This window comes from Suncus etruscus, chromosome 1 (assembly GCF_024139225.1).
Source record: "Suncus etruscus isolate mSunEtr1 chromosome 1, mSunEtr1.pri.cur, whole genome shotgun sequence".
In the NCBI taxonomy this organism is placed as follows: Eukaryota; Metazoa; Chordata; class Mammalia; order Eulipotyphla; family Soricidae; genus Suncus; species Suncus etruscus.
Window position 1 is genome coordinate 170,405,548 of NC_064848.1, and position 24,986 is coordinate 170,430,533.

Below are 24,986 nucleotides of genomic sequence, written 5' to 3' on the forward strand. Positions count from 1 at the left end.
ATGTTGCTCAATTTGTGTGGTATGAAGAGTTCTGTGACTTGTATTTAAAGGGCCAGAGAAGTATGGATTATTTGGCCATTAAATACTCAGACTTCATCATCAGTATTGCTTATACCATAACTTATCATAATATGGCAACTACAAGATTTCAATCAGCTTCTCTTCATTTTCCACCAGCGAACCATGTTCTTCATTCTTTCCTTCTTTTTCCATTGAAGATGACTTTGCTTGAAAACTGATAAATGTTTTATCCTGATAAGGAAGATGTTCCTCTCATTTGATACACCTTTGGCTTCATTCTTTAACAGCTTATCTTTCATGAGACTTAATTTGTAATTGGTCTTTGCCAAAGATGAAGGATAATAATTATACAGTGAAGAGGACTGTTACTGTGGAAATTTTCCACAGTTGCTGATTTTATACAGTGGAATGAAAAATGTTACTTCATACATGTAAAGTACTTAGAATGACAACTTTTATTCTTGGATTTTTATTCTAGAGCCAGGATAGGTAAGCTTTATCTTCAAATTTTGGGAGATAAAAATTATCTTCAGAAGAAGGGGCAGAAGCTATAGTACAGTGGGGTGGGTAGGGTGCTTGCCTGCACACAGCTGATTCATATTTGATCCCGGCATCCCATATAGTCCCCCAAGCCCATCAGAAGTGATCCCTGAGTGCAGAGCCAGGAAGTAATCTTTGAGCACCACCAGATGTGGCCCAAAAACAACCACCAAGAAAAATATTCATCTTCAGAATTTATGTACTGTAGTTTGTTGGGAACCAAATAATAAGCACATGGGGCCGGAGAGATAGCATGGAGGTAAGGCGTTTGCCTTTCATGCAGGAGGTCATCGGTTCGAATCCCGGCGCCCCATATGGTCCCCTGTGCCTGCCAGGAGCAATTTCTGAGCCTGGAGCCAGGAATAACCCGAGCACTGCCAGGTGTGACCGAAAAACCAAAAAAAAAAAAAAAAAAGAAAAATAATAAGCACATGACATTTTTTTGGCTTGCTCTTACAAACACAAAAGGGTACAATTGTAGGAGGTTGTACTATGGTCACCCTATATTGCCACCTGTTTGTTAAATAAGTTATTTCTCAGAGATTTGGAGTTATTTTTCTTTCTGAAGTTGGTGATAACAGTTTCAAGATTAAAATTAACACTGTGCCAGAGAGAGAATACAGGAGGTAAGGCACATACCTTGCATGCAGCCAACCCCTATTTGAATTTTTGGTACCACATGTAGTTCCTTAAGTACCTCAGGTCACTTCTGAGCAAAGAACTAGGAACTAGCCCCCTGAGCTCCATGGGGGTATGGCCCAAACTACTGCTCCCCCAAAGTACTCAGCACTGTACCTGGCAGGTTACAAATATTCCTTCAATAGACATGTAGTTAGGAAATCAAGACTTAACAGTCTCCACCCTTTAGTGGTGGGAATAAAACAACTAATTTGGCTGGGAATATAGTTTAGTAGTAGGGCCCATATCTTGTTTGCTACCCTGGTTTCAATCCCTACCACCAAAGAAAAAAATAATAGTGTGGGTTGTGCTATTAGGAGCACATCTGGCTATGTGTATTCCTGGCTCTGTTCAGGAATCGCTTCCAGTGTGCTCAGAAAACATGCGGTACCATGGGTCAAATGGTGGAATACCATATATACCTTAGCCCCTGTACTATCTTTCCATCTGACACATGCTATTTAAAACAGAATCACACTGGAGCATCACTGAGAGAGTATTTAACCTGAATTGGAAATGTCTTGAAGGTTGACATCCTGAGTTTAATCTCCAGGTGCAGGAATCTACGTACAAGTAAAATATTTTAGAAACATCACATCTGATCCTTGAGATACTTGACTATTTGACTTTTGAAATTACTTTCTTCCTTAGAAGTAGCTCAGGAGGGCCAGAGAGGTATACAGCAGGTAAGGCACTTACTTTGAATGCAGCCGACCTAGGTTTTATATAAACTCTACCCCTCCCTCACATAGTTCTTTTGAGCACCTTCAGGAGTGCTATTCCCATCTCAAAATAAAAGTGTCTACATTAACTAATTTTCACTTACATTGTCAATGAAATTATAGTGAGTTTAGTGTTTGTTTGTTTTTTGCCACACCCAGTGACACTCGGGTTACTCCTGGCTATGCACTCAGAAATCGCTCCTGGCATGGAGGAGCGTATGGGACTCAGGATTGAACAGCTGTCCATCCTAGGCTATCGCACGCAAGGCAAGATGCCTTACCGCTCTGTCCCACTGCTCCAGCCCTGAGTTTAGTGTCTCTGTGGTGAGACTAATAACCACGAAATTCAACTAAAGAGGGAAGGAATGAAATTAGTAGAGAGGAGCTGTAGAGATAGTAAGAGGTTGAGATACTTGTTTTGCATATGTCCCACTCCAGTTCAATCCCCAGCACTTTCTTTTGGTTCGTAGAGCAGGTCCTGTTTTGTTGGCCCCAAAACAACAAAATATTATAGTAAAAATGATTGATGAGTTGGCTCAAGCAAATAAAAGGCTCCTCACACTTGTAAGTAGGACCTGGCAAATACTACTGCTACTGGTTTTCTAGTCTATAAAATTTTAATACTAACTGGTATATTGTAGAGAAAAATTAAGGACTGATAAGTGATTTGTGCCTTGTAAAAACTATTATTATAAGCTGTACCTTGTGAAAGAACTGTAGCAGGAGAAAAAAGCTAGCAGATTGCTTGAGGGTTTGAAAAACGCTTACTTCGACGCTGAAGGATGGGATTAAAAAGTTATATTTTCCTCACATCTATTTAATGAATACAAGAAGCGATCACAGTCATACTATGGGAGGATTAGTCTGAACTGTTTTTGCTCCTGCTTGCGAATGTAGGCAAAACGGATGATGGGTGTCAGGATAGAAGCGAATATTTTAAAGGCTTGATATACTTAGCTGAACTAGATTGGTTTAATAAATCAACATTAATAGCGGTACCTCCTGAAACGGGTAGTAAGAAGAAGTTAACAGGTTCCAGAGAAAAAGTGGAGATTGGATCTCTATGAAACGATCTGGAGCTATTAGAGAGCCCAGGATCCGGGTTGTGTACAAAGTAATAAAACATCTGTATGGCAGCCACCATACACACACACACACACACACCCTGGAACCTGGGCATTCGACTTGCGCACACGCACACGGAGGAAGACCCAATAGAGTCACGTGACACAGAGGAAGACCCAAGAGAGTCACGTGACGGGCCCTCCCGGGGCGCCCAGTCCGCAGTGGCGAGGCGGGGCGGGCGCCTGCCCCGGAAGTGTCTGTCTCCGGCTGACAGCTGGAGCGAGGCGGCGGCGGCGGCGGCGGCGAGCCGGGAGCAAGATGGCGCTGCGGCCGGGAGCGGGAGCCGGCGGTGGCGGGGCCGCGGGAGCCGGCGCGGGGGCAGCCGGGGGAGGCAGGTGGGTGCGGAGAGCCGGGCCTGAGCTCAGCCGGTGGGACCCCCGGCCCGCTGCCACAGGGCCAGGGGCGTGTGTGGACGGTTACGGCGGTTTTCGCCCACTCGGACCTTCCTTTGGAGGAAGCGATCTCCGGGCGAGCCGCGGGCATCGAGGCCTTGGGGGGGCTGCTGGAGCCCGGCTCCGTCGCCCGCGTCCGTCCCAGGCTTGGAGGCCACGGGGGCCGAGCTGGGAGCGGGCGCGCGCCTCGGTGCCCAGGCGGAGGGTGCGGGGCCTGGGTGGGCCGAGCCGGGTTCGGGGGCCACCCACACCGACTTCAGGCTTCTGATCCTGGGGGGCCTCCTCGGACCCTCCCGGCGCTTGCAGGCTCGATTGGGGAGGTGGCCCATAAAACGCCTGGCCCGAAAGCGAGCTGCGTGTGTGTGTGTGCTGCTTGCTTGTCGTTCAGAGCCAGTGCCCTGCCCTGCCCTGCTCTGCCTGGCCTTTGCTTTCCTAAACACGTTAGAAACTGGAGAGGAAACTCTGGGCCGCTGAATGAGAAAAAGGGGTTCTCAGAGATCAGTCTTAAAAAAAACTAGTCTGCCCCGCACAGAGCCTTTGAACAAAGCTTCCAGACCAACTTAAACAACCCCGGCCTTGTCTCAGCAATAATTGTCAGTGATTCTCCCACCCGAAGCTGATTGCGAGGGAGAAGAGGAACCCTTGCACCTTGCAGCCAGACAACATCATCATTTAAGGAAATCTTTTTTTTTTCTTTCGGGAAGTTTTCACCCCCTTACTATCATGACCTAGTTGTGTTTTGTTTTTATAAGCCAATTCATACCGCATTCACCTTTTGAGATAAAAATTGGTTTTATGTTTTCAGAATCTTAAATTATTTGGGGGAAAGTAAAGTGCTCGTTTTTTATTTTCTTTTAATAGATACCGTGTTCATGTTTGACTTTTCTAAAAAGTAGCCACTGTGAAATTACAAAATTATCAATGATTGGGTTTCAGGCATACCATGTTTCAACATGCGATCCCTTCCCCACTTTGTGCTTCAGTCCACTAATTCCGTCCTCCCACCCTCCATTCAACTTCTATGAGTGGAACATTTCCCCACCCCCTGCTTTTAAAAACAAAAATGAAATCACTGTGAGATACAGAGTTAAAATGTTATTGATGGTTAAGTTTCAGTCCGCATATATATGTATGTATTGTATGTACATACATACATATAACATATATAATTTGTTGTACTGAGGTTTACATTACTGTTGCTGATAGGGTTTCATACATAACCATGTTTCAGCATCTCTTCCTCTTTCTGGTTGAACACTTGCCCCCTGCCTGCCCTATCCCCCCAGTTTGCTTTAGTGGCATTTTCCTACTGAAAACCAGTACGTGTTCTTTGTTTCCATTGTTTTTGGACATTCATTATTTTACCATTATATTTGTTTATATCCTACATATGAGAGAACTCATTCTGTGTCACTCTTTCTCTATCTAACTTTACTCAACACAGTACTCTCCAGGTCTCTCTAGTGAGCATTTATCTTTTCTCTGACTAATATTCCATTGTGTATACATACCATAGTGTCTTTAATATCTATTCTTGGACACTTGGGTTGTTTTCCACCTTTTGGCTATTATGGGTAGATCTGCAAGGAATATAGGGTGCAAATGTCTTTCTCCGTGGGCGGGGGGGGGGGGGGCTTTGAGGGTGCTATTCCAAGAAGTGGAAAAGCTGGGTATATCTCATTGTTGTTTTGATTTGCATTTATTTTTGCGTTTTGTTCTTTTTTTATTTATTTATTTATTTTGGTTTTTGGGTCACACCCGGCAGTGCTCAGGGGTTATTCCTGGCTCCAGGCTCAGAAATTGCTCCTGGCAGGCACGGGGGACCATATGGGGCGCCGGGATTCATTCGAACCGATGACCTCCTGCATGAAAGGCAAACGCCTTACCTCCATGCTATCTCTCCGGCCCCTTTTTTGTTCTTTTTTGTTTGTTTTTTTGGGTCATACCTGGCAGCGCTCAGGGGTTACTCCTGGCACTACGCTCAGAAATTGTTCCAAGCAGCCTCGGGGGACCATATGGGATGCTGGGATTTGAACCACCGTCCTGCATGCAAGGCAAACTCACTACTTCCATGCTAACTCTCCGGCCCCTTTTTACATTTTCTTGATAATTAGAGATGCAAAATATTTCTACATGTGCCTTTTGGTCATTCATTGTATTTCTTTTTTGAATAAGTTTCTGTTCATCTCTTCCTAATTTTTATGGTATTTTTTTTCCTAGTAACATTCTACCAGTGACTTATATGTATGTCTTTGATATTAAATCCTTATCAAGTGAATACGGGGTAAATAATTTCTTCCTTTCAGTGGACTGTCTTTGTATTCTGGTCTTTGTTTCCTTTGAGGTACAGAAGATTTTCAATTTAATATAGTTTCTTTTTTTTTTTTTTTTTTTTTTGGTTTTTGGGTCACACCTGGCGGTGCTCAGGGGTTACTCCTGGCTGTCTGCTCAGAAATAGCTCCTGGCAGGCACGGGGGACCATATGGGACACCGGGATTCAAACCAACCACCTTTGGTCCTGGATCAGCTGCTTGGAAGGCAAACATCGCTGTGCTATCTCTCCAGGCCCATATAGTTTCTTTAGTTTCTTTATTTCTACTTTCTTGATCAGCGTTGTTTAATTCTTGAAGATACCTTTAGCTTCAGTGTCATGGACAGTTGGTCCTATATTTTCCTCTTGAATTTGTCTCAAAGTTTCATGTCATCTCTTTGTTTATTTTGAGGCTTTTTTCCATTTCCTATTGTATGAAGATTTTCTATACCTCATCTCAAACTCAATGATTATGTCCTCATCAGCTGTTACTCTTCTGGTGAGGCCTTCTAGAGAATTTTTCATTTTACCCACCAAGTTTTTTAGTTTTTTAGATCAGTGTTTATAGTTTTCTCATTTTAGTTCTCTTATTTTCTTATGTTTTATTGGAGGTCTATTCTATTGTTTCTTTGAGCTTGTTAAACATCATTAAAATTTCCCCTCTAGGGCCCGGAGAGATAGCACAGCGGTGTTTGCCTTGCAAGCAGCTGATCCAGGACCAAAGGTGGTTGGTTCGAATCCCGGTGTCCCATATGGTCCCCCATGCCTGCCAGGAGCTATTTCTGAGCAGACAGCCAGGAGTAACCCCTGAGCACTGCCGGGTGTGGCCCAAAAACCAAAAAAAAAAAAAAAAAAAAAATTTCCCCTCTAAATTCCTTTTTAGAGATTATATAAGTGAATATTACTCATCCAAGGATTACAATCTTCTGCTGCCTACCCATGATGAGGGGCAGTGTTAAGGGTTACTCCTGGGGCCGGGCATGGCGCTAGAGGTAAGGTGCCTGCCTTGCCTGCACTAGCCTTGGACAGACCGCGGTTCGATCCCCCGGTGTCCCATATGGTCCCTCAAGCCAGGAGCAACTTCTGAGCGCATAGTCAGGAGTAACCCCTGAGCGTTACCGGGTGTGGCCCAAAACCAAAAAAAAAAAACAAAAAAAAGGGGGGGGTTTACTCCTGGCTCTGTGCTTAAAATCACTCCTGGGGCCAGAGCGGTAGCACAAGCTATAAGATGTTTGCCTTGTGTGTACCAGCCAAGGACTGACCACAGTTCGATCCCCGGCATCCCATATGGTCCCCCAAGCCAGGAGCCATTTCTTAGTGCATAGCTTTGAGTGTCACCGGGTGTGGCCGAAAAACCAAAAATCAAAAAAAAAAAAATCACTCATGGCAGGCTCTGGGGACCTTATGGGATGCTGTGGATAGAGCCCAGGTCAGCCTCGTGCAAAGCACTCTCATCACTGTGCTATCACTCCAGCCCCACTATGATTTCTTTATTTTAAATTTTTTAATTGAGTTACTGTGAGATACATTTTTACAAAGTTATTTATGATTGATTTCAGTCATAATATTCCATCACCATCCCTTCAGCAGTGCACAGTTCCAGCCATCACTGTGCCCAATTTCCCTTCCATTCCCCTAACCCCCCAGCCTACATCTATGGCAGATATTTTCTTCTCTCCTATCCTCTCCCCTCCCCTCCCCTACAACCCTCCCCTGCCCTACTTACCTTACCCTACTCTACTCTCTCCTCTCCTCCCTTTTCCTCTCTTCCCTCCTCTTCCCTCCCCTTTTCTCTCCTTTCCCTCTCCCTCCCTCTCTCTCCTTTTAGACACTGTGATTTGCAAAACTGTTACTGAAAGGGTGTCATGCATATCACTTTACCTCCTTTCAACACCCAATTCTTGTTCAGAGTGATCATTTTCAACTATAATTGTCATAGTGGTTCCTTCTTAAGTCTTTTTTTTTTTTTTTTTGGTTTTTTTGGGCCACACCTGGCGGTGCTCAGGGGTTACTCCTGGCTGTCTGCTCAGAAATAGCTCCTGGCAGGCACGGGGGACCATATAGGACACCGGGATTCGAACCAACCACCTTTGGTCCTGGATCAGCTGCTTGCAAGGCTATCTCTCCGGGCCCCTCCTTCTTAAGTCTTAAGTCTTAATTGCACTCCCCTCCACTCCACTTGTGCTAAACTTCCTACTGTGGATCAGTCCTCCTGGCCAACTTTTCTATTGTATGTGGGTATTATTACCAAACATTTCTCTAATATTCCACAAATGAGTGTGATTGTTCTGTCTGTTCCTCTCCCTCTGACTCATTTCACTCAATATGATGTGATGCTCTTCATGTCCATCCCTATTTAATCAAATTTCATGACTTTATTTTTCCTAATGGCTGTATATTATTTCGTCATGTAGATGGACCATGGTTTCTTTATCCACTCATCTGTTCTTGGCACTTGGATTGTTTCTAGTTCTGGCTATTATGATTAATGCTGACTGAATATATAAGCTGACTGAATATATAAGCATGAAGATGACTTCTGCATTGTGTTTTGGGATCCTTAGGATATATTCCCATATACCCCTAGAGAGGTATTGCTAGGTCATATGGAAACTCAATTTCCAGTTTTTTTAAGGATTATTTATATTTATTTTTTATAGTTTCTTTTGTAATCTAGAGGTGTGTCTTTCCCACTTCATTCTCATTAGTAGGGGATAGTTCACCCTTAGAGCATTCTTGGGTACCTGCAGCAGGAAACCTTAGCATTGACTTCTCAGCTTGGATACTACAAAAACGTAAAGTATTTCAAATTGTCACCTCCTGCAGGTGCTTATAAAAAAAAAAGAAGAAGCAGCCTAAGTTGGAGAGATAGTAGTAGATAGAGATGGAGGTAGTGCGTTTGCCTTGCATGCAGAAGGACAGTGGTTCAAATCCCGGCATCCCATATGGTCCCCCGAGCCTGCCAGGAACGATTTCTGAGCATAGAGCCAGGAGTAACCCATGAGCGTGGCTGAATGTGACCAGCCCCCCCCCCCCCCAATTTTTTTTGTCTTTTACTTTCTTTGTAGAGTAGGGTGGACACTGAAAGAGGTGCTTGGGACCAGGCTCTGCAGTGCTTTGTGACTCTTGACTCCTTTGTATTCCTGGTACTTCTGAGGGACCATGCCTGCATGCCAAGAAGAATCATAACCTCCATACTCTTGTATCTGGTCCTAGTCTAATTTTGTTAGACTTTTTTCTTTTTTGGGCCACAGCTAACTGTGCTTAGGGCTTATTCCTGACTCTGCACCAGGGATCACTCCTGGGTTGGGAGAAGGGGATGAAGCATATGTGGGTCTGTCCTGTGCAAGTACTTATTGTAGTATTTCTCCTGCCCCTTGAGAATTAGATACTTTTACAAGTACGGGATAGAAGTTTCCAGCTAGAAGAAGCGTTGAGGGGTCCAGCACCTCATGATGTTAATTGGTGCACTAGAAACACTCCCTGAGGCCTTGCCCCAAGCTCTTTATTAATGCAAATCCTAGCAGAACTCACATTTTCATTCTATACAATTAATTGCAATCCCTCATCAAAGACACAGTACAACATTACTGGTGTTTAGAATTTGATCCTATCAAGAATCAGGGCAGGGGCCGGGCGGTGGCGCTGGAGGTAAGGTGCCTGCCTTACCTGCGCTAGCCTAGGACAGACCACGGTTCAATCCCCCGGCGTCCCATATGGTCCCCCAAGCCAGGAGCGACTTCTGAGCGCATAGCCAGGAGTAACCGCTGAGCGTTACCGGGTGTGGCCCAAAAACCAAAAAAAAAAAAAAAAAGAATCAGGGCTGTGGAGTCAGTAGATAAATGCTCTGACTCCAACTCCACCAGCCCTGTCAAAGATAAAACTAAAAAAAAAAAAATATTCAGGGGGAGGGGAAAAATGTTTCCAGCTAGAGATGTACTATATATATATATATATATATATATATATATATATATATATATTATATAATTTATTTTCTATGTGAAGTAATGGTTTAGAAAAGATTATTCAGTGACAAATATGATCAAATATGATTTATAGCCTTAAAAGAATTTACTATTCTAGGCCCAGATATTCATCCTTTTTTTCTTTTTTTTTAAGTTTTTTGGGCAGAGAGGACTTCAGTTGCAGAAAATTGAATTTCCCCTAGTTTATAGTATTTTTACATTACTGGTCTATTAGCACAAATGTGCATTTTACAATGATTTAATTGTAAAAATATTTTAGAAAGGGGCTGGTGTGATGGGACATTTGCCTTGCACATAGCTTACTTGGGTTTAATCCCCAGCATCACATCTGATCCCCCGAGCACCACCAGGAATAATTCTTGAGTGCAGAGCCAGGAATAAGCCTTGAGCACTGCCAAGTATGGTTCAAAAACAACAAAATATACCACCACCACCCCCAAAAAAAGAAGAAGAAGGGAGGGAGGGAAGGAGGGAAGAACAAAACAACAAAAAGATTTTTAAAGGAACCATGGTAAAACAGCAAAGCAGGGCCATGGTCAGAAAAAGGTTGAGAAACACTGGTTTAGAACAATGTTCTTCAACCTTTTTGTTTGTTTGTTTGGTTGGTTTTTTGGGTCATACCCTGTAGCGCTCAGGGGTTACTCCTGGCTCTATCGCTCCTGGCAGGCTCAGGGGACCATATGGGACGCTGGGATTCAAACCACTGTCCTTCTGCATGTAAGCAAACTCCCCAAATACCTCCATGCTCTCTCCGACCCCTTTCAACCTTTTTGAAGAGATTGAGCAACATTGTTTTCAACTGCAAACTGGTAGTTATAACTATGGTGGTAAGTGAGTGGTTTTCAGTTTTTCTACACCTGAGAGCTGATGTAAATAGTCAAAGAATGCTTATTTTGAAGACTCTATAGTACATGGGTGGGAGGATTGTATTAAGAAATGATACTGAGTACAGTAAGATATGGTCCCAAAACAAAAACAAAACGTTGGAAACTACTTATGTCTAATAAAAATCTAGAGCTCTAGGGAATAAGGTAATCATTTTACATGCATCTAACCCCTATTAACCAATATGGTACCCTGATTGCTTCTAGGTGTGATCTCTGATCACAGAGCCAGAAGTAAGACGTGAGCATGGCTGATTTGGCCTCAAAATACAATATTTTTTTATTTTTTTATAACTTACTTTATTTACAGACCATGTTTTACATAGTTGCTCATAATACATTTACTCCGAGACATATCTCACCACCAATTTACTCCACAATTGTCCCCTGATTCTTACTCATTCCCATGCCTATCCCATTGGTAGGCACAAAATAGTATATAAAAATACAATTTATTGGGGCTGGAGTGGTGGTGCTAGAGGTAAGGTATCTGCCTTGCAAGCACTAGCCTAGGACTGACCATGGTTCAATTTCCCGGCATCCCATATGGTCCCCCCCCAAGCCAGGAGCAATTTCTGAGCGAATAGACCGGAGTAACTCCTGAGTGTCGATGGGTGTGGCCCAAAAACAAAAACAAACAAAAATACAATTTATTTTAAAAGCAACTTGTGTTCAATAAATGAATGAATAAACAAAATGTATATATGTTATTCTGCCATTAAAAGTTAATGAAATTCTCACAGTTACTACACATGAATGAACCTTGAAAACACGCTAAGTGAAATAAAGTGGGTACAAAAAGTCAAGTATTATATGATTTCCCTTAATACGGTTATTAGAGACAAAATAAAATAGTGGTTGTCAAGTTGGAAGGGAATAATGAGTAGTTACTATTAGAAAAAAAATAAAAAAAAATTTAAGACTATAACATAGCTTTCCTAATTATGACTCTTATTTAAATTGTTTTTCTTAACCTACTCACAGCTCTAGTCTCAGGTTTTTTTGTTGTTGTTGTTTAGCTTCAGATATTCTGTTAAATTCTTCAAGATTTACCTCAAAAGATTTTTACCTCCACAGAACTTTCCAAGATAGAACCCATCAAATGATCCTTTTTATTTTGATGAGTGTTTTGTATTCTCTTTGTGCTTAGCACACACTGTCCTGTGCTAAGGTTACTTGCTTGCATCTGTGTCTTCAGCCAGATTGTGAGCTAATTTAGTCCTTTAATGTTGTAGTCATCCAATAAATGTTCACTGAACTGAATCTGATTCAACCCTCTCAATTATTGAGGGGAAAATAAACTGGGACCAGGGAAGTCACTCTAAAACAGAACCAGGACTAGTTTCAGGGTCTCTATTCCAGTACAAAAAAGATTCCCCCTAACGCACATAGGTTTACTGTCATGCTTCTTATAGATATCCAGTCTGAATTGGTTTTGAATGATTCAGTATTGTACACAGCATAGATACTACAACTCTGTCCACAGGTCTCATTAAACTATGAGGGGTTTTTTTTGTATTTAATGGCATATTTTATTTGAAACCTTTGTACATATGAAGATCCCAGTGTATTTTTTGTTCTGTTTTCAGCTTCATGTTTCCTGTTGCAGGTGGAATAAGACCCCCTCAAGGTATGTAAACGTTTATATTTTGCACTTGTATATTTTACTGTTAGGGTTTTGAACTTTATTACTACGTGCATAAATAGTAAGTTCTGTTGCTGTCAAATAGGGTTCAGTTTTATTGAACATTTTAAAATTTCTCCAAAATGTATGATTTGGAGAATAATAATAATCCTTTCTACCAAACCTTTTTCTTTCTTTCTTTCTTTATATGAATTTTACCTTTTTTTTTAAATTTTTTTTCTTTTGGTTTTTGGGTCACACCCAGCAGCGCTCAGGGTTTCCTCCTGACTCTATGCTCAGAAATCGCTCCTGGCAGGCTCGGGGGACCATATGGGATACTGGGATTTGAACCAGTGACCTTCTGCATAAAAGGCAAATGCCTTGCCTCCATGCTATCTCTTCGGCCCCGAATTTTATTACCTTATTATAATCACACACATAAGATATCTCGGTTTTATTCCTAGAAATTTCTTGACTGGGCATATTCTATTTTTGTGCCAGTATAACTATTAATATTATCTCCAAGGGAAAATAATAAAATGAAAGGATATATTCGTTTTTTGCTTTCTTCTTTTATTTGAAGTTTGGGTTTTGGGCCACAATTGGAGGTGTTCAAGGCTTACTCCTGGCTCTGCACTCAAGGAATCACTTCTGAAGGTGCTCAGGGGGACTATAGAGAGTGCCAGAGGTGTTCAAGGCTTACTCCTGGCTCTGCACTCAAGGAATCACTTCTGAAGGTGCTCAGGGGGACTATAGAGAGTGCCAGGGCTTGAGCCTGAGTCAGTGGGTGCAAGGCAAGCACCCTATCCACTGTATTATTGCTCTAGCCCCTGAAGGGCTATATTCTTGAATGATACTATTGTGTCACTGGCAGCATATTGAATGAGGAGTATTTCTACCCTCTCTTGCTTCTTTCTGTTCACATCTGACATACTTCTTCCTACAACCAAGCTGCTTTCCACAAAGCCCATGTTGATTGTTTATTGAAGACTAGTAAGAGAAAAAAACTCTAGGTCGCCAAGAGAGATGAGAAAGATAAGAATGGCTCAGTAGCAGGTGGTCAGTTGCTCAACTGACTTTGTTTCCATTTATAATCAGTGATAGAGGTTGAGTTTCAGAGGAATTTTTCCAAGGGTCAGTTGTATCCTTTTCATTATGCTCACTTTTATGCATTATTTAAAGCTATGTGTCCCAGATTTGATTGGATGTTTTGAAATCTTTTATTTTTCTTTAGAAAGGCATTACAGATGTTATGTGCTTGTTATTATTTTGCTCTTATAAACTTTACAAATTTACCTCTGGAGTGAGGAACCAGAGAGATAGTAAAACAGGTAAAGTGCTGGTCTTGCACACAGCTGACTCAGGTCCCATCCCTGGCGCTGCTTATGGTTTCCCAAGTGTCTCCAGGTCAGCTGCGCCGCTGGTGTAGTGGTATCATGCAAGATGCCCAAGCATCTCCAGGTATGATCCCTGAGTGTAGTTCCAGAGTGAGCCCTGAGCATCACCAGGTATGGGTCAAAAGCAGACAAAAAATGTCTGTCTACCTATGAAGTGAAAGAATAGATAAAATAAGAGGCAGAAAGTTTGCCTATGTATTTTTTCCCTGAAATTTGGAATTATTTTATAGCCTTTCAAATATATATATATTATATAAAATATATATGGATATGTTGAAATGAAATTTTTTTATCATTTGAAGATTTAAATTATGCATTTATTTCTGAAAACATATTTAAGAAACTTGACAGCAGGATTAACCATAAGATTTTAAGTATGTGAATAAGAGTCAAGAGAGGTCAGACTTGTGTTGCCTTTTCTTTTTTTTAATTGTGGGACCCACTGCACTAGTGCTTATGATCCATAGTTTTTCCCTAATACATGGGAGTTTGAGAAGTGGGTATCAAGGCCACATTAGTCAATGCCTGGAATGCCGCCTGTTGCTGTGAATTGAACCCAAGGGTTTTACATATGCAATGCATCTCTCTACACTTCAGCCACATCCTCAACTTGTACTTATTTATTTATTTATTTATTTATTGGTTTTTGGGTCACACCGAGCAGTGCTCAGGGGTTACTACTGACTCTACACTCAGAAATCGCTCCTGGCAGGCTCCGGGGACCATATAGGATGCCGGGATTCGAACCACTGTCCTTCTGCATGCAAAGCAAATTCCCTACCTCCATGCTATCTCTCCGGCCCTCACATCCTCAACTTTTTTTTTTTTTTTTTTGGTCACCCCTGGTGGTGCTCAGGGTTTAGTCCTGGCTCTGTGCTTAGAAATCACTCCTGGGGGCCAGGCGGTGGCGCTAAAGGTAAGGTGCCTGCCTTGCCTGCGCTAGCCTTGGACGGACCGCGGTTCGATCCCCTGGTGTCCCATATGGTCCCCCAAGCCAGGAGCAACTTCTGAGCGCATAGCCAGGAGTAACCCCTGAGCGTCGCTGGGTGTGGCCCAAAAACCAAAAAAAAAAAAAAAAAAAAGAAATAGAAATCACTCCTGGCAGACACGGGGGACCATATGGAATGTAGGGATTCAAACCAACATCAGTCCTGGATCAACCGCTTGCAGTGCAAACATCCTACCGCTATGCTATCTCTCCGGACCCTCAGACATCCTCAACTTTTAATGTTTGCTTTTATAATTTTAAATATCGCATATATTTAAATTGAGAATTAAAATTACTTGCCATCCAAAGTCTATATTCTTTTTTTTTGGGGGGGGAGGTTCACACCCAGCAGCACTGAGGGGTTCCTCCTGGCTCTACACTCAGAAACGCTCCTGGCAGGCTCAGGGGACCATATGGGATGCCAGAATTCAAACCACCATCCTTCTGTATGCAAGGCAAATGCCCTACCTCCATACATCTTTCTGGCCCCTAAAGTCCATATTCTTATCCATTATACTCATTTTCTACTGATGCATAAAAATTACCCCCCCCAATTTTGGGGGTTTTTTTTTGGGGGGGGGGGTCATACCTGGCAGCACTCAGGGGTTACTCCTGGCTCTGTGCTCAGAAGTCCCTCATGGCAGGCACAGGGTACCATATGGGATTCAAACCACCCTCCATCCTGGATTGGCTGCTTGCAAGGCAAACACCCTACCACTGTGCTATCTCTCTGGACCCCATTTTTTGAGGGTGGGCAATTTTTTTTAATCACTTTGTGGAGGATGGGAACAGAAATTTGGAATAGCTTCACTGGGTTTTGTGGTTTCGGCTCAAGGTCAGAAATTACAATATAAGTATTAGCCAGGATAATGAACAGTCTACTGAGGATTTAGCAGAACTATGTCCAAGATCTGTTTCCAAGATATATATGACAAATTTGTGCTGCTTTTTAGCATAAGATATGATTTCCTTACAACATGAATTCTCTATAAGACTGCTTAAGAACATGTCTAGCAGATGTTTGATGAAGCAGTGCTTTTCCCAGAGCAGGGAAACCAGGAAGTACTCACAGAATTTACAGGATAAATATTATTATCTTAATTTTACATATGAAGTTTTTTATTTTTATTTTTATTTATTTATTTATTTGTTTATTTATTTATTTATTTATTTTGGTTTTGGGGACATACCCAGCAGTGCTCATGGGTTACTCCTGGCTCTATGCTCAGAAGTCGCTCCTGGCAGGCTTGGGGGACCATATGGGATGCAGGGATTCAAACCACCATCCTTCAGCATGCAAGGCAAACGCTCTACCTGCATGCTCTCTCTCCAGCCCCATACATATGAAGTTTTGTAATTTTTCCCAGATTACACCGTCAAGTAAATGGTAGAGTGGGAAGTCTGTCTCACCATGAACCTCTATGCTGTTTTCACTGTACTATTCTGTTTCTCAAGGAACAAGTCCTTTAGGTACTTAAAATTTTAAAGGAAATAAACTTTAAAACATATTGACTTTATTGTTTGTTTTTGTTTTGGGAACCTTACCCTACAGTGGCAGGAGTGGGGGAATTGTTTCTTGTGGTACTTGTGGTGCTTGAGTGTGATGTGGAGGATCAAACCAGTGCCTCCCCCATGCAAAGCTTGCATGCCAGCTTATCGAGCTCCCTCTCTAACCCTAAATACATTGACTTTAATGATGCATTTGTCTTTCATCAGGCCTGATGCCAATGCAGCAACAAGGATTTCCTATGGTCTCTGTCATGCAACCTAATATGCAAGGCATGATTGGAATGAATTACAGCTCTCAGATGTCCCAAGGACCGATTGCTATGCAGGTACTTGCCTCTTTACAAGTAATTTACAAAGTGAATATTATGGACCCCACACTACATAAGATAAATTACATACTAGAAGTTTCATGGTCTACAAGAAAGTGTAAACCACATATGAAGCAGTTTCTTTATAAATAAAATATAAGTTTATAAAAGTAGGGGAAACAGGAGCTGGAGAAATAGCATGGAGGTAGGGCATTTTGCCTTGCATGCAGAAAGACAGTGGTTCGAATCCCAGCATCCTATATGGTCCTCTGTGCCTGCCGAGAGCAATTTCTGAGTGTAGAGCCAGGAGTAACCTTTGAGCACTGCCAGGTGTGACACAAAAACAAAAACAAAAGTAGGAAAAACAAACAAGATAAATCATTTAAGAAAAGTATGGTGATTTGAGAGAATTTCAGAATGACATCTTAAATATTCAGGGATGTGGTACCATGAAGTTGCATTAAGAAGAGCTATCACTATCCTCAGAAGAAGAGCTCTCTTGGGGCCGAAAAAATATTTTAGGGGTTAAGGCACATAATCTGTATATGGTCAATCCCAGTTTTAATCCCCAGCACCACATGATCCCCCTGAGCATTACCTGGAGGATGCTAAGCACTACGGAGGTGCTGCTTGGCAGTCAGGAATCACCAGCTATCTCTTTCACCCCAGGATATCAACTTTTAAATCAAAGAAAGTGAATTTTTAGTAGAGAAGAGTAAAAAGTAACCACTAAAGTGTGCGCATAGAGGGCAAAGGATTATTTTAATGTGTGGGGCTTTGATGTCAGATCTAAGTTCAGACCTGAGCTTTGTCACTCACCTATAAGACAGGATGTATTGGCTGAAGCAATTGCATAGATGATAGGGTGTTTGCTTTGCATGCGGCCAACCCAAGTTTGATTCCCAGCCCATATGGTCCCCCAGAGCCTGCCGGGAGCGATTTCTGAGCACAGAGCCAGGAGTAACCCTGAGCACTGCTGGGTGTGAACCAAAAAAACAAAACAAAAAAAAAGAAAAGAAATTGTGTAAGACTCAGCATGGTAACTCGCACTCAGAAAGAAGAAAATGGCAAGAACTTTTTATTAATATTTATATCAGAAATGATCACTCTACTGACTTGCCATACTTCTGTTCTGTTTTTAATATTTAATATTTATCTGTTTCCATGGTTTAAACATTCTATATAAAATAATAATAGCCTCTGATAATATCCACTGCATATTATTTGCATGTGCTGTATTCACTGTGTACATTATAACAGTCTTTTTAATAACTCTAAAATAGGTGATACATTTATTTCCATTTCATAGAAAAGAACTGCAGAGATCCAGTCATCTTATCAAGAACATTTTTTTTGTTTTTTGTTTTTTCGGGCCACACCCGTTTGATGCTCAGGGGTTACTCCTGGCTAAGCGCTCAGAAATTGCCCCTGGCTTGGGGGTACCATATGGGACGCCCGGGGATCGTACCCCGGTCCTTCCTTGGCTATGCTTGCAAGGCAGACACCTTACCTCTAGCGCCACCTCGCCAGCCCCTATCAAGAACATAAAACTTGTTTCAGAGCAGAAATCTAAACCAAAGCTATCTTAAATTTCAGAGATTAGTTCTTACTGGCCTGTATTTCCCAAATTTCAATCAGTTGTGTATTACTCTTTTGGTGTATTTTTTTTTCCAGTATCAGGTATTTATACCCGGGTCTTATATACGCAACGTATACTTAATATCACAGAGAAAAATCTCTGGCCTCTCACCATTATTTTTGCCACATGTTAATAATATTTTAATTGAATTTTGGACTTTTTTTTTTTTTTTTGGTTTTTGGGTCACACCCAACAATGCTCAGGGTTACTCCTGGCTCTATGCTCAGAAATCGCTCCTGGCAGGCTTGGGGGACCATATGGAATGCTGGGATTTGAACCACAGTCCTGCATGCAAAAACACCTTACCTCTAAACTATCTCTTGGCCCAAATTTTGGACATATTTTAAAATGAATTCTTGGGGCCAGAGCAGTGGCACAGCAGTAGGGTGTTTGCCTTGCTGATTCAGGCTGATTCAGGACAGACCTGGGTTTGATCCCCAGGATCCCATATGGTCTCTAGAGCCAGGAGTGATTTCTGAGCACAGAGCCAGGATTAACCCCTGAGCATCACTGGGTGTGCCCCCACCCCTCAAATAAAAACAAAATAAAATAAAATGAATTCTTTCTTGGGTAGAACAGATGGGATTTTAGGAACCACACCTGGTATTGTTCAGGTTTTATCCCCTCTTCTGCACAGGGATCTCTGGGAGACTCAGGAGACCATCTGGGATGCCAGGGATCTAACCTAGTTATGTGCTAGGCAAGCGCCTGTACTATTTTTTCAGCCCCTTAATTTGCTTAGAAGACTTCAAATCAAAAATTATAGACCAGTTGTAAGTTGGAGATAATAGTTTTCTTTTTGTAAGCAAAGAAATCTTCATTTTCTGATTGTTGCCTCTTTAATCCATGGATAATGATAATGTCTTTTGGTATTCAAAATATTTGTATTTCCGTGAAGTCCAATTTGTTGCATGTTCCTTGCTTGTTGTGTCCAAGAAATCATTGCCAAATATGTTATGTGAGGGGCCGGCAAGGTGGCGCTAGAGATAAGGTGTCTGCCTTGTAAGCGCTCGCCAAGGAAGGACTGTGGTTTGATCCCCCGGCGTCCCATATGATCCCCCCAAACCAGGGGCAATTTCTGAGTGCGTAGCCAGGAGTAACCTCTGAGCATCAAACAGGTGTGGCCTGAAAAAAAAATGTTATGTGAGTTTTTGTCCTGTGTTAGGTCTTTGATTTATTTTGAATTAACTTGGATAATGTATTCTATAAAGGTCCAACTTCAGTCTTTTGCATGTAGATCTAGTTTTCTCAGTACCATTTGTAGAAAAAATATGTTTTTTTTCCTTGAATGATCTTAGTGTGCTTGTCAAAAGTATTTGATCCTGTGGCCAGAAGATAGCATGGAGGTAGGGCACTTGCCTTGCATGCAGAAGGATGGTGGTTCGAATTCTGGCATCCCACATGATCCCCAGAGCCTACCAGGAGCAATTTCTGAGAGCAGAGCCATGAGTAACCCCTGAGCACAGCTGGGTGTGACCCAAAAACAAAAAAAAAATTATTTGATCCTATTTGCAGGTTTCTGGACACTTATATTCCTGTAGTTTGTGTGTCTGTCTTTATGTGAATACCACACTGTTTTGATGACTATAATTTTGTATAGTAGATTTTGAAATAAGGAAAGGTGAATCCTCTACTTTTTAGCTTGTTTTTTTTTTTTTAAGGCTACTTGACATTACTCAGCACTTACTACTGGCTCTGTGTTCAGGGATCACTCCTGGTAAGGCTTGGGGACCATATAGAGATGACGGAGATTAAACTCAGGTTCGCTGCATGCAAGGCAAGCATCCTACCTTGCACTAAATTTCTGGCCCTAAATCCTCTCTAATTTTTATATCAAAATTGTTGGGGCTATTTTTTTTTTCTGAGGGCTTACGAGATGCTGGGTTCAAACCCCTCTCTGAGCTATTTTGGATCTCTTGGAATTCCCTATTAATTTTTTTGTTTATTTATTTTGGGGCCATACTCAACAATAGTGTTCAGGGGTTATTCCTGGTCAGCACTCAAGAATCATTCCTTGCAAGATTCAGAGACCATACAGGAGGCTGGGGATCTAACCCAGGTTAGCTATAAGCAAGGGAAGAATCCTACCCACTGTACTATCTCTTTGGCTCCCCCTATGAATTTTAACATGGACTTTCTATTTTCTGTATTTTTACTTCGCTGGGGTGTATATTAAGTGTCATCTGCTAACAGTGCCATCCATAAGAAAACAATTGACCATTTTTGTTGTTGTTGTAGTTTTGGTACAATACCCAAGGGTACTCAGGGCCTACTCTGGGTTCTATGCTGAAGGTGGGGGTGTTATTCAAGTGGTGCTTTGGGGACCAACCAGTGTTAGGGATCAACCTTGGGGCTACTACACACAAAATATGTGTACCAACCAATTGAGCATCTCCCAAGCCCCTAGATGAACATTTAACTTTTATAGAATAAACAATGACACGCCCATGGCCCAGTGATTCCAAGTCACCTATTTAAGGATGATCTTGCTATCTGTGGTTTATAGAATAATAAAATGAGGAAATGTAATGTAGTAAAGAGGAGATGTCCAGATCACCCTTGACTGCAGAGTTTAGGGAGGAGTGGGACAGAGAATATAAGAAATTAAGGGGAAAAAGAAAATGAGAAAGGGAAGTAATGGGGGAACAGTGGCTGGGGCTTTGGTTATACTGATGATGTGGGAGAATGGTATAAGTATGTATCTAAAACACAAACTCAACCACATTGAAAACATCAGATCTTAGCTGCAGCCACCAAACTTTGTAATGTGCCTATCTACGTGGCAGGCAGAAAATGGATGTTAGGGGGGATGGGGTATGTCAGTCAATGGAACCAATGGGGTATATCACCAGAGTCAACTGATAGAGGGTAGTTGACACCAGTGGTGGGAGTTAGTGGTGTTGAAATATTTATATGCTTATAAACTCAACTTATCAATAACTATAAATCTTAGTTCTTTAAATAAAAAAAAGTTTTAAAGTCGCCTGTTTACCAGAATGGCTTCATAAGAGGCTGGAATTGTGAATGGGGTAGAAATTATCTCAATAGCATGGAGGTAAGGTGTTTGCCTTTCGTGCAGAAGGTCGGTGGTTCAAATCCCGGCATCCTATATGGTCCCCTGAGTGCTATTGGGTGTGACCTAAAAACAAAACAAAACAAAAAATTATCTCGAGGTTTTCTTATTTAAGGGAAAGGATTTCTATATACTAAAAAGAAAGCCTTGTGTTCAGGAGCTATTTCTGGCTCTGCAATCAGGAGTGATCCCTGGCAGTTCTTGTGACCATATTGCTATGCCGAAGAGTTGAACTGAGGTCTTGGACAATAAGCTTAGCCCCTGTACTATCTCTCTAGCCCTTCACCTGATGGATGTTTGATAGGGATTATGTTAAGTCTTTGCATCAGTGTAATGCAAGAACTGACATTTTTGTTGTTTTTTTTTTTTTGTTTTTTTTTTTTGTTTTGTTTTTTGTTTTTGGGCCACACCCGGTGATGCTCAGGGGTTACTCCTGGCTATGCGCTCAGAAGTCGCTCCTGGCTTGGGGGACCATATGGGACGCCGGGGGATCGAACTGCAGTCCGTCCTAGGCTAGCGCAGGCAAGGCAGGCACCTTACCTCTAGTGCCACCGCCCGGCCCCATGAACTGACATTTTTAATAGATAGTCTTCCAATACATGAGCATGTTGTGTCTCTCCATTTATCTCAGCCTAAATGTTTCTTTTTTCAATATTGTGTAGTTTTCAGTATTCAAATCCAGTCATTGTTTCATCAGATGTACAACCAAGTATATCCAGGGTTGTACACTTGTTTTGTTGCTCACATACTTTAGGCTTACCAGGGATCACACACTCATACATATTTATCTTTACAAGATAAAGATATTGACATCATAGGAACCAGAGAGATGTTACAGTGGGTAAGGAGTTTGCCTTGCACGCAACCAACCAGGTTCATTCTCTGGGACCCCAATATGGTTCCTTGAGTCTGCCAGGAATGATTCTTGAAAGTAGAGCCAGGAATTAATTCTGAGTACTTTTGTTTGGTTGGTTTTGGCCCACACCCAGTGCTACTCAGGGTTTGCTCCTAGCTCTTCCCTTAGGGATCACTCCTGGCAGGGGTTAGGACACCATATGGGGTACCAAGAATCAAACCCAGATTGGCCACATGTAACGCAAGCACCCTACCTGCTGTACTATCTCTCTGGCTCCCACCAAAATTGTTTTTGATTCCCAGTAACCATGTTGTCCCCTCCCTCAAGTACTGCAGTGGCCTCAAGCAACACCATATCCATCACCCACAGCAACATCACAACACCACAACCCAGCCCAAGCAACACCACATCCTCAGACCTTAATATTGTACTATCCAGCACAGTTGGCCAAGTATTACTGGGAGTGACCTCCAGACCCCTTAAGCCAGGGGTCTCAAACTTGCAGCCCACGGGCTGCAAACGGCCCTCCGTACAACATTTTGTGGCCCTGCCCTAGAGGAATCTTTTTTGTTTTGTTTTATTTTAGTTGTTAGGGTCACACCCCCCAATGTTCAAGGCTTACTACTGACTTTGCACTCAAGGATCACCCCGACTTTGCCTCCTGTGGCCCGCAGGTAATTTGGGAAGTTTCACTCCCTACAGAAAAAAAACAAGAAGAAAATGTATTTAGGCTTTTGAAAAAAGGAGAGGTCAACATAGGTCTAGAGAAGAAGCAAAGGGAATGGTCACCTACCTATAGAAAGGTGGAAGAGAAGAAACAAGCACCCAATGAGCATCTGGGGATAGCCAGGTTTCAATTAGAAACAGAGAGGAGCCTTCCTGGGAGCCGGGAGTCTAGCAGGAGGAGGTTTGGCAGGCCCCCGCCATGCCGAAGGCCTGCTTGGCCAGGCCTAGGGGGGGTGCGGGACCTGGGTAACCCCAGCACCCCTCTGCCGCCTTGCTCCAGATCTCCAGGGCTTCCCCGGGCCAAACGCCTGGGCAAGCCGGTGAGTTGGGTCCCTTGGTGGAGCCTGAAGGTAAGCTAGGCCTTCCCCCACTATCCATGCGGCTCCTTAGGGAGGGTCTGGGTGGGGCTCTGAGCTTCTGGTCTCCCAGCTTCTTGAAGGATCTCTCCTTCCTGGGAGCCGGGAGTCTAGCAGGAGGAGGTTTGGCAGGCCCCCGCCATGCCGGAGGCCTGCTTGGCCAGGCCTAGGGGGGGTGCGGGACCTGGGTAACCCCAGCACCCCTCTGCCGCCTTGCTCCAGATCTCCAGGGCTTCCCCGGGCCAAACGCCTGGGCAAGCCGGTGAGTTGGGTCCCTTGGTGGAGCCTGAAGGTACCCTAGGCCTTCCCCCACTATCCATGCGGCTCCTTAGGGAGGGTCTGGGTGGGGCTCTGAGCTTCTGGTCTCCCAGCTTCTTGAAGGATCTCTCCTTCCTGGGAGCCGGGAGTCTAGCAGGAGGAGGTTTGGCAGGCCCCGGCCATGCCGGAGGCCTGCTTGGCCAGGCCTAGGGGGGGTGCGGGACCTGGGTAACCCCAGCACCTTTCTGCCGCCTTGCTCCAGATCTCCAGGGCTTCCCCGGGCCAAACGCCTGGGCAAGCCGGTGAGTTGGGTCCCTTGGTGGAGCCTGAAGGTACCCTAGGCCTTCCCCCACTATCCATGCGGCTCCTTAGGGAGGGTCTGGGTGGGGCTCTGAGCTTCTGGTCTCCCAGCTTCTTGAAGGATCTCTCCTTCCTGGGAGCCGGGAGTCTAGCAGGAGGAGGTTTGGCAGGCCCCCGCCATGCCGGAGGCCTGCTTGGCCAGGCCTAGGGGGGGGTGCGGGACTTGGGTAACCCCAGCACCCCTCTGCCGCCTTGCTCCAGATCTCCAGGGCTTCCCCGGGCCAAACGCCTGGGCAAGCCGGTGAGTTGGGTCCCTTGGTGGAGCCTGAAGGTACCCTAGGCCTTCCCCCACTATCCATGCGGCTCCTTAGGGAGGGTCTGGGTGGGGCTCTGAGCTTCTGGTCTCCCAGCTTCTTGAAGGATCCTTCTTTCCTGGGAGCCGGGAGTCTAGCAGGAGGAGGTTTGGCTGGCACTGGTAAGCTCTGCCCAGTCTACATTTTCAAAATTGCGCGGGGGCTATCGCCCCCGTGCGCACAAGAAACATTAATAGTACTCTCACAAGAAACATTAATAGTACTCTCACAAGAAACATTAATAGTACTCTCACAAGAAACATTAATAGTACTCTCACAAGAAACTGTAATAGTACTCTCACAAGAAACTTTAATAGTACTCACTATCATTGAATTATGTTTTTATGTATGCAAAATGTCCATTTTGTACTCTGCCCTTTTGCATACCCCTTCATAAGTTCATATTTCTTTTTAACTTTTTTAACTCCTATCATCATTACTCCTTTTATACCCTTTCTAACTTAAGTACTGTTGAGTCCTAAGTCACAGACCAAAGTGGTGCCCTAGAGTTAACACCCACCCAACTATTTTAAAAGGCATAAAAAGGACACATATCTTTTCAACATTTTATGGGTGTTTTCTTTGACGGCTATAACTTTTGCTAAATACTTTCTTATACAGTGATGATCCCCCCCCATGTTTTTTATCTTCTCTTTGTGAACTGCTCAATATGGAATTTGGTGTGAAAGAATCCCTCAGTTTAATATTTATGTTTGAACCAAGTCATGGGTCTTGTTGGAAATGTTCTTATGCCCCCATATATCTGATAGCACCACGTGGCTTTATATCTTGTTTGCGTAGGCACACTAACATGGAAAAATACTATACATACCAATAAGTTCTTATCTAATAAAAATGGGAACACACAAATCTTGTAGTGCAATGAGACCTTACACCCTGAACATTGACATAAAGACCTGGCACAGGCCTCAGAAGA

General features: G+C 43.1%; 1 protein-coding gene across 6 annotated transcripts in view; it reads left to right on the plus strand.

The window, feature by feature from the left end:
• The first annotated feature begins 3,328 nt into the window (after nt 1–3,328).
• SYNRG (synergin gamma) overlaps nt 3,329–24,986 on the plus strand; it is a 96,514-nt gene continuing 74,856 nt past the window's right edge. For all 6 annotated transcript variants that reach the window (XM_049771258.1, XM_049771266.1, XM_049771274.1 and 3 more), the window contains exons 1-3: nt 3,329–3,421; nt 12,252–12,292; nt 16,388–16,506. In XM_049771258.1, the coding sequence (XP_049627215.1) occupies nt 3,345–3,421; nt 12,252–12,292; nt 16,388–16,506 (237 nt within the window). In that variant the 5' untranslated portion in view covers nt 3,329–3,344. The remainder of the gene's footprint in view (nt 3,422–12,251; nt 12,293–16,387; nt 16,507–24,986) is intronic.